We start from the raw sequence: 10,203 nt of genomic DNA on the forward strand, positions 1-10,203 counted from the left end.
CTGACGGCAAATGAGAAAGCAATCGTTATAATACTTTTTGTATACATTTAATTCCTTTGTTTAACAGTTCTATCTGATTATTAGATAGACTTCTATCCGTATTAGAAAGAACTGAACGACGACAACGAACAAGAGGGAGAATGTGAGCACTGTGTGCGTCAAATAAAAGTCCGGTGCGCCATCAAAATAAAAGTCCCGCCTCGAATGCATCTGCCAAACAGAAAAACTTATCGGCCGATGCCGATATTTGAAAAATGACATATATCGGCCGATGCCTATATTTGAAAAATGACATATATCGGCCGATATATCGACCTTGGTGATATATCGGCCGATGCCGATATTTGAAAAATGACATATATAGGCCGATGCCGATATTTGAAAAATGACATATATCGGCCGATGCTGATATTTGAAAAATGACATATATCGGCCGATATATCGGCTTTGGCGATATATCGGTCGAAAACTATTTATGAGACAGATTTGCCTAGAAGTGTGCTTCGGGACAGTGTTGTGCTCAGCTCGATAGAAACGATGCTGCAAGCGATTTGACTGCGACTCGTCGTTGATCTTGAGGTTTTGTCCTGCTGTTGTTTTCTCTCTCTGATCATTAAGGGATAGTTTGTGTGTTTGTTCTTGACCGTTCACACATTCACACATATACATCCTGGAGAGAAGCCAGCACAAAGTGCCAGAGGAAGCCCTCAAGGTAGATTTGACTCTTATTTATATCATCTCTGTATTCCTGCGTGTTCATAGGAATATTCTGGCTTATTTATGCTGTTTGTTATCGTTAGTTAATAAAATATTATTTCCTGTTAGCTCAGACCCGTCAAATATTAAAATCAAAAGTTGTAATATAGTTATAACTAATATAGTTGATACTGATGTTAACCTTATCGTAAAATGTTACCAAAAGCAGAAATGTGCTGCTTGTATTTTTGTCAAAGTACTTTTTGTCAAAGCATGATTTTTTTTCAGTAAAAATATTTATTTCCTCTCTAGTGTAATAATAGTAATAATAATAATATAGACAATTAATTTATTATTAGTAGTATTATTACATTTATTTAATAATATTGTTAGAATTATTAAATTGTCTAAATTAATGTATAAATTATATTTATACTAGTTAATAATAATAATAATATTAAAATGTCAGTTTATTTTTATTATTATTATTATTAAACTAAAATGTTTCATGTTAAATATGTATTATAATATTATTATTATTACAATTACTGGTATTATCGTTGTTGTTGTTATTAAATTGTCTAAAATAATATTTTGAAATTAACGTTACTTTTTTTAGGTAGATGAAATGCATTTGTATTTATACTTGCGTTTATAGACATGAAGTTGTAAATAACTCAGAATAATCTAAATTGTTTGAGTTGATTATTGATGCATTGGTTGTTGTTGTTTTTTTTGCATTTGTGATACAGTAGTTGTGTGTATGTGTGTTGAGAGATTATATAAATGTATATTTTATTCTGAATTCAGCATGAAAAATACACCAGTCAACTTCAGCTGGGTCAAGAGACGCCGGAAACCAAGAAACGCATTCAGACAGATGAGAGACGGCGAAACTCAGACGCTTTAGGTGTCAAATCAGACAAAAGCGAGCGGAAAATCAACACAGGTGACATGAAGCTCCTGTATTTATGAAACACTCCAGTCAACATGAAATCAAAATGAACCGTCTTCACTTTTTTAACTCTTGTGCTGGACTGAAAATCCTTTACCTAATTTGGTGTTCCCAGTCAAAAATATCCGGAATTTAAAAAATTTCTCATTATATTATATCCTCACCAAATCTTGGATTCAATCTTTTTATCGGCTTGTTTTCTTTGAGTTCACGCAGGTTTTGTATTTCTTTTTGGAACCGATTGAGCTGATCTGATCATGCATCTCAGTTTTTGAGTAAAAAAGTATTATTTGTGGATAATTTTGGCAATGTTCACTCAAAAACGAAATGAATTTTGAAAGAAAACTAATTGAACAGCACTACTAATTGAAAGAAAACAAGTTGATAAAATGATTGAATGCAATATTTGGTGGTAATAATTAATCGACTTATATTATTATAATGCATTACTTAAAGATTTAAAGAAAATTTAACATTTTATTGTATTGTATTTTTATTGTAATCTATTTATTTTATTTATTTAATAAAACAAACAAATGTTAACAAAATCTCTGTAATATTGCATGGCAAGAAATTTATAAGCAATTTTTTGTAAGCTGGTCATTTTTGACCGGGAACATGTTTTTCATCATAATTTAATAACTTTCTCCACTTCTGAAACGACTTCAACAATCTGTAAAATAGACACTTTTCACCATTCAAAAACTCTATTGGACAAAATTAAGTTCTGCTTTTTTCGTTATTGAATAACCTGTTTTATTTGGAAATGTCACGTTACATAAGTAAAAAAAAAATTGGTTATGAAAGTTGTTTCATGTTGACTTCAGAAACAAGGCGTGCAACCCTTGAATTTATCACCTATTTCTTTTAGAAAAAGTTTAATTGTTAGCTAGTTCTTGGCATTACTTCCACAAGACCATGCCATGCTGACCTTACCTGACTTTAAGCCACAGATTAAATGTAATATTTTATTATTGCAAAGCAAACTCCTCATATTTTGTCTCGTGCACAAATTTCTGCAATTAATTCAATGTGAAACACTATTCAGAGTTTGTGTTATAGATAATTTCAGTCTTCGGTTTGTGCAAACTTTATACTTCAGAAATTAAAGTTTTTCATTGATAAAATGTTCAGCACGCAAAGTCTGGCCAACATTGATGATATCTGTGTAATATTTGCATAGTTGCCGAATTACCTTACAAGCGCTGTTGTTTCTTTCAGGAAGTGCAGGTCTAGTTTGAATATTGCTGGCATTTAAATGACTGATGATAAAAAAAACATATCAAGGAACACAAAATGAATCCCCGTGGCTCCTGACGATATATTGAGATCTTATGAAGCGGAACGATCCGTCTGTGTGAGAAACTGAACATTATTTATAATATTAATACCTGTAATCCAGAGCCTCGGGCAAACGGGGAAATACGATTCTTTTCCGCGAACTGATTCTTTCGGACTGTTCGTTTCAATGAACTGATTCTTTCGGACTGTTCGTTTCAATGAACTGATACTTTCGGACTGTTCGTTTCAATTAATTGATTCTTTCGGACAGTTCGTTTTAATTAACTGATTCTTTCGGACAGGTCGTTTCAATTAATTGATTCTTTCGGACAGTTCGTTTCAATTAATTGATTCTTACGGACAGTTCGTTTCAATGAACTGATTCTTACGGACAGTTCGTTTCAATGAACTGATTATTTCGGACAGTTCGTTTCAATGAACCGATTCTTTCGGACAGTTCGTTTCAATGAACCGATTCTTTCGGACAGGTCGTTTCAATTAATTGATTCTTTCGGACAGTTCGTTTCAATTAATTGATTCTTACGGACAGTTCGTTTCAATGAACTGATTCTTACGGACAGTTCGTTTCAATGAACTGATTATTTCGGACAGTTCGTTTCAATGAACCGATTCTTTCGGACAGTTCGTTTCAATGAACTGATTCTTTCGGGTGGGGGCGTGTTAGAACGAGCCGTTTTAGGTAGGCGTGATTGACTCTGAAATTTTATAAAGAATATCTCTTTGGATTTGAGACTTTAGTCTTTGCAACTTTACAGATCTTCTTTATGCACCAAGAGCTTGTAACACTCCAAAGAGAAAGGAAAAATTTTAATCGCAGAGGGAGCATCGAGCAAAATATTACTAATGCACGTTTATTCAAAGCATAAGATAACATGACTATCTGTGGAAAAAAGTGCATAGTGTTTAAAATAATGTTTATAAACCAATTATAATTAGTTAAGTTGCTTAAACGACTATAAACAAAACAGCATCATGTATGTATTAAAACAAGATCTTCTCCGCATTGATGTTCTCTTTTTCTGCAATATTTGTAATTAACAACGCAGCAGCGCCGCATCTAGTGGCTTCAACTGGATAGGCTAACAAACACATTATAATGCAGTGACACTTGCATCGTCATCGCATCTCGTGCGCCACTGATGAGACTGCCTCCTTAACGCACACCTAAAATGTGGATTTTTATTTTAAATTCGACGAATATTCGAAATTCGAATTTTTTTTTGACAGCCCTACTTCGCGTGTGTCTTCATGCGCACAAGAGCTTGCGAAGTCAATCAGCACCATTACTAGTGCTCATACTGAGGGCTAGCTATGTGATCAAACCTCTACAAACCCAAACCGTCAGTGAACATTTGTTTAGTGCTCTTAAAGAGGGATAATGTTGCTCATGGGAAAATGAGGTGTTTCACGGTTGGATGAACTGGAAGGCCTGAATCATCCAGTGAAAACAGATTCTGAATGTGTTTGTAGATGATGTGAATTTTCCAAACTGTTGTTCACAAGGGAACTAAAGGTTGTTCATGAGTTGCAGTGTTATTTTAGTTATTTTGCAGTGTTGTTATTAATAATATTTTGAGATACTTTTAAATTGAGTTATTTTATATTTGTATTTTTTTATGTAATTTGTAGTAGTTTTTGTTTTTCTATGTCTATATAGTTTTAATTAATTTAATTAATTTTTATTTCAGTTTTAGTTGTTTTGGTACTTCAAGTGAATAGCGGTGTTATTTTAGTTATTTTGCAGTGTTGTTCTTAATAATATTTTGAGTTATTTTATATTTGTATTTTTTAATTTTTTTAATGTAATTTTTAGTAGTTTTTGTTTTTCCATGTCTATATAGTTTTAATAATTTTTTTTTATTTTTTATTTCAGTTTTAGTTGTTTTGGTACTTCAAGTGAATAGCAGTGCTATTTTAGATATTTTGCAGTGTTATTAATAATATTTTGAGATTTTTTTTAATTTTTAGTTATTTTATATTTGTATATTTTATTTAATTATTATGTAATTATTAGTAGTTTTTGTTTTTCTATATGTCTGTATAGTTTTAATTAATTTTTAAAAAAAAAATTATATTTCAGTTGTAGTTTTTTTTTTTTTTTTTACATCAAGTGAGTAGCAGTGTTATTTTAGTTAATATTTTAGATAATATTTTGAATTACACATTATTGTTATATTTTCGGTTTTCATTTCAAATTTGGTAAAATATTTAGGTTTTTTTTGTAATTCTTAAGTGTTATATATGTGTGTGTGTGTGTGTGTGTGTGTGTGTGTGTGTATGTGTGTGTATATATACATATACACACAAAAAAACAATACATTTTATAAAGCTTTAAAATGCATGAGTTTTGGATTTTTATTTATTTGTATCAATAAAAATTTATTTGTTTTATAATTTGTGTTCATTATTATTAAATTGATTTTTAATTTGTTTTGTATGTTTTTTTTTTCTGTTTTTTTTATATTAGAATTTTTATTTATTCTGTTTTTTTTTTTCTTTATTTCTAAAATAAGTAGTACCGGTTAATTTCATTCATTTAATAGGTTAACGTAAGATCTCAGGGGTATTATTTCAGCTGACAAAATTTTGGAAATCCCAGGCGAAGTAGATAAACATGTTTTTAAAAAATGTTTTGTGAAAGCTAACAGTAAAACCTCAAAACTTCAGAATGACTTCATGAGAAATTTCTGTCCTGAACTTCCTCTGGTTTCTGGTCCTGCCCAACTGACTCATGGGATTGAATCATGCTTTAGTGCTTTTTTCCTACTTCTGTACTCCGTTTTAATGCTAAAGTTTCTTTACACTGGAGTCAGAAACTGTTGCACGCGGTTGTCTTTGACCCTTCTGTAGTGATTGCTGTTTGTGTCTGTGGTGTTAAATGACACACGAATGACACAAGGGTGCAACATAATAACTTGTTCCATCGTTCTCTCTGTTGATATTAAACACTGTCGTCGTGGCAACGTTTTTTTTTTTCTTTATTTCTAAAATAAGTAGTACCGGTTAATTTCATTCATTTAATAGGTTAACGTAAGATCTCAGGGGTATTATTTCAGCTGACAAAATTTTGGAAATCCCAGGCGAAGTAGATAAACATGTTTTTAAAAAATGTTTTGTGAAAGCTAACAGTAAAACCTCAAAACTTCAGAATGACTTCATGAGAAATTTCTGTCCTGAACTTCCTCTGGTTTCTGGTCCTGCCCAACTGACTCATGGGATTGAATCATGCTTTAGTGCTTTTTTCCTACTTCTGTACTCCGTTTTAATGCTAAAGTTTCTTTACACTGGAGTCAGAAACTGTTGCACGCGGTTGTCTTTGACCCTTCTGTAGTGATTGCTGTTTGTGTCTGTGGTGTTAAATGACACACGAATGACACAAGGGTGCAACATAATAACTTGTTCCATCGTTCTCTCTGTTGATATTAAACACTGTCGTCGTGGCAACAGTGTCCGTGCTGCGGCTTGCTTTAACCCGCGTGACTGGTTATCTCTGACAGACAGTAGCTGTAGATTAAACCAGCGGCTGCCAGTTTAGATTGTAGCGCCGCTGCCAGTCTGCTATTTGCTAAATTACTGTTGCTTTTCTAGGGGCTTCAGGCCAGACAAGCATAATGTGCATGAGAGTTTTGCCTAACATTTCATTTGGTTTTAAATTAAGCTGTTGTGCTCGCCGGCACTGAAGTTTGTAATTATTTAATTATTTGATTTTTTATAGTTTTTTTTTTTTTTATCTAGTATTTAATTGATTTGTTTTGTATATATTTTTACATTTTTATTTTTTGTATTTTTCTAAAGAAATGTCACTGGTTCATTTTATTTTTATGATTTTTTTTTTATTAATGTAATTGAATGATTAAATGATTTTAATTAAATGATTTTTAATGTATTATTTTGTATAGTTTTTGTATTTTTATTTGAATAGTAATTTGTTGACTTCTTTTTCTAAAATGAGTAATGTCACTAGTTCATTTCATTAATTTATTTTTATGATTTGTATTTATTTTGTGAGTTTTATTCATCTGATCATTTATTTTTAGCAGTTTTATTTATTTAGATTTTTATTAATTAACTAATAATTATAATTGTATTCATCTAATATTACATTTATTTATTTTTATATTTTTATTATTTTGTATATTTTTTTTATTGGAATTGTAATTTATTTTTTATAGTTTTTTTAATATAATGTCAGGTTAATTATTTTCATTCATTTTTATGATTTTTATTTATTTGTTTGATTTTCATTTATCTAGTATTACATTGATTTTTCATTTATTTTTTTTTGTTTAGTTTTTCTTTTAATTGGAATTTATTTATTTTTAATCTTCTTTATTTCTAAAATAAGTAATCTCACCAGTTAATTTCATTAATTTATTTTTATGATTTTTATTTATTTTGCAAGTTTTATTCATCTAATTTATTTTTAGTATTTTTATTTATTTTATGATTTTTATTAATATATTTTACTAATAATTATAAAAAATTATAATTTTATTCATCTAATATTACATTTATTTTTTTATATATATTTTTTTTTTTAAAGAAGTCAAATCAGGTTAATGATTTTCATTCATTTTCATGATTTTTTTATTTATTTATTATTTATTTTTATTTATCTAGTATTACATTGATTTTTAATTGATTCTTTTCTCTAGTTTTTCTTTTAATTGTTGTTTATTTTTAATTTCTTTATTTCTAAAATAACTAATCTCACCAGTTAATTTTTATTGATTTATTTTTTTTATTTTTGTTTATTTAGCATTACATTTAAAAAAAATTTAATTATTATTTTTAATAATAATAATATTTATTTATTTATTTTAGAAATAGTGTCATTATTTGTACTATTATTAATGGAAAGTGTCTTCTGGGATTTGATCAGCATTAATAGCAGAAGTTGTTGGTTTCATCAAACTCTTCTTTTCCCTCATCTCATGTCAGATCCGTCTGTGTCCAGACCCACTCCTCTGTACGGTCAGCCGTCCTGGTGGGGAGAGGCTGATGAAGATAAAGCTCAGCGCTGTGATCCGAGCCTTCATGAACATCATACAGGTCTGGAAATGAGTTTCCAGATGCTTTTTAAAGTGTATTAAATGTGTGGATAGGAATGCAACTGCTGGTGTGAGCTGAGAACAGAAAAATCCTGTTGTGTTGGGCGATCCTGAGGAATTCAGTACTAAACTCCTCGCTGGCGTGAGCTTTAAAACACGTCAAGACTTCAGCCTCGTGATGGATTAGCGGCCGTCTTAGTCCAATGAGAAGGTCATTGTATTTTCCCTCCAGTCTTAAGTACGTCTCAGAGTCTTCTTCAGATTAACGGGTGACCATAGAAACTTTTGTTCCACGTCAGTGGTTTTGAAGTCTTAGTTTAGTGTTTCGTTTCGTTGTTAAGCACAAACAGGAGTCAGCTTCGGTTTAGCATAAATATCTAGGCTAGATGTCAATGCTTTTATTATCCAGATATTGTTAAACACTCTTTAGACTGATGTTTGCACTTATAATTAGGGATGTAACGATTAACCGCGAGCCGGTTGAAAATCGATTCATATATGTGACGATTCATTTCGAAATCATACAATCTCATTTAGATTAAAAGCTGCTCGTGTTGCATGTAGGCAGCATCTTTGTTTGGATCATGATTAAAATGCAGTGGTTGCCTCTAATTTTAAATGGAAAGAGCACAGACAAAGCCTTAGTTTGTTTATATGAAGAGATTTCTTTTATTTGTGTTACTTATTGCATTTTGTCCAAGCAATAATAAAAGGACACATTTAATTTATAATTTCTTAAATCTCATTTTGTAAAAAAAAAAATAATCGCGAAAATCGAATCGTGAAATCAAAACCGTGAATCGAATCGTGAGTTGAGTGAATCGTTACATCCCTAGTTGGCAATAACGCAGGCAAAATTATCAAAAAAGCAAAACTGAAAAGGACAATAATGTCCAAAAGGTCGCACAAGGGTTAACAATCATTACCGCTGATGTCTTCTCACAGAAAACCACAAGGATGGTTCCAAACGTGATCTCGGCGTTTCTCCAGATGAGCTTCAGGATGGCCAGGGCAAACCCGGTTACTCTTACCGCAAGGAACCAAGTTACTTTGAGATCCCCACAAAGGAGATCCATTCAAAGCCCAAAACTGCTTCCCAGGAAGTCCAGGAGATTCCCACAAAAGACACGGACCACAAACCCCCTGCCACTCCTCCGGTGGCTCAGGGTCACGCCTCCTTCACCATCGAGTTTGACGACCAAACCCCTGGAAAGATGAAGATCAAGGACCACGTCAGCAAGCTCTCCATCCGCCAGCGCAGGAACCCCAGCAAGGAGTCGATAGCCAGACTCACGGAGGTGATGTCGGTGGAGAACAAAGTCGCTGATTGGTTGGTTCAGAGTGACGCTACTATGAGGAGGAGTCTAGACGAGCAGTCTGGGTCAGACGAGCTCTTGAACAAGACCTTCAAAGGTAAAAGACAACAGAAAATCAGTTTTGAATAGTTGGAGAGGCTATCTGAGAAATAATACGGATAAATCTGAAAATGCAGCTTTTTCCCTCTGTGTTTTGGCCTTCTGTGCACTCCGGAAATGTAGCTTTTTGAAGACGCTTTTCTTTCAAAATGCAGCTTTTGTGTAGATACACTACCGGTCAAAAGTTTGGGATCAGTAAGACTTGTAAATTTTTTAAAGAAGTCTCTGATGCTCATCAAGGATGCATTTATTTGATCAAAAATACAGAAAACTTGCAAAATGTTAATGGTTTCTATTTTAATATCCTTTAAAATATAATTTATTTCTGTGATGCAAAGCTGAATTTCCAGCATCATTACTCCAGTATAAAGTGTCACATGATCCTTCAGAAATCATTCTAATATGCTGATTTATTAATAGAATTATCAACATTTGTGCTGACAAATATATATATTTTTTTGAAACTGCGATACTTTTTCAGGATTCTTTGATGAATAAAAAGTTTAAAAGAACAGCATTTATTCAATATTCAAAATATAAATCTTTGCTATCACTTCTTAACAATTTAACTGAATAAAAGTTTTAATTTCTTTCAAAAAAAAAAAGAAAGAAAAATTTACTGACCCCAAACTTTTGAACGGTAGTGTATATTGTTAGAAAAGATTTCTATTTTAAATAAATGCTCTTCTTTTGAACTTTTTATTCATCAAAGAATCCTGAAAAAAAATCATAGGTTCACAAAAAATATTAAGCAGCTCAACAGTTTCCAGCACTGATAATAAAT

At 31.5% G+C, this 10,203-nt stretch overlaps 1 protein-coding gene across 5 annotated transcripts in view; it reads left to right on the forward strand.

Annotated features, from left to right (window-relative positions):
- Positions 1-10,203, forward strand: part of LOC107716056 (centrosomal protein of 170 kDa protein B-like) — a 36,681-nt gene that overhangs the window by 12,651 nt on the left and 13,827 nt on the right. For all 5 annotated transcript variants that reach the window (XR_001637161.1, XM_016522379.1, XM_016522376.1 and 2 more), the window contains exons 5-8: positions 654-712; positions 1,507-1,645; positions 7,895-8,005; positions 8,950-9,417. Coding sequence is in view for 4 of the 5 variants with exons in the window: in XM_016522379.1 (XP_016377865.1) it covers positions 654-712; positions 1,507-1,645; positions 7,895-8,005; positions 8,950-9,417 (777 nt within the window). In the remaining variant the exon portion in view is untranslated. The remainder of the gene's footprint in view (positions 1-653; positions 713-1,506; positions 1,646-7,894; positions 8,006-8,949; positions 9,418-10,203) is intronic.

This window comes from Sinocyclocheilus rhinocerous, unplaced genomic scaffold, assembly GCF_001515625.1.
Source record: "Sinocyclocheilus rhinocerous isolate Xijiao unplaced genomic scaffold, SAMN03320098_v1.1 scaffold1862, whole genome shotgun sequence".
NCBI classification, from domain to species: Eukaryota; Metazoa; Chordata; class Actinopteri; order Cypriniformes; family Cyprinidae; genus Sinocyclocheilus; species Sinocyclocheilus rhinocerous.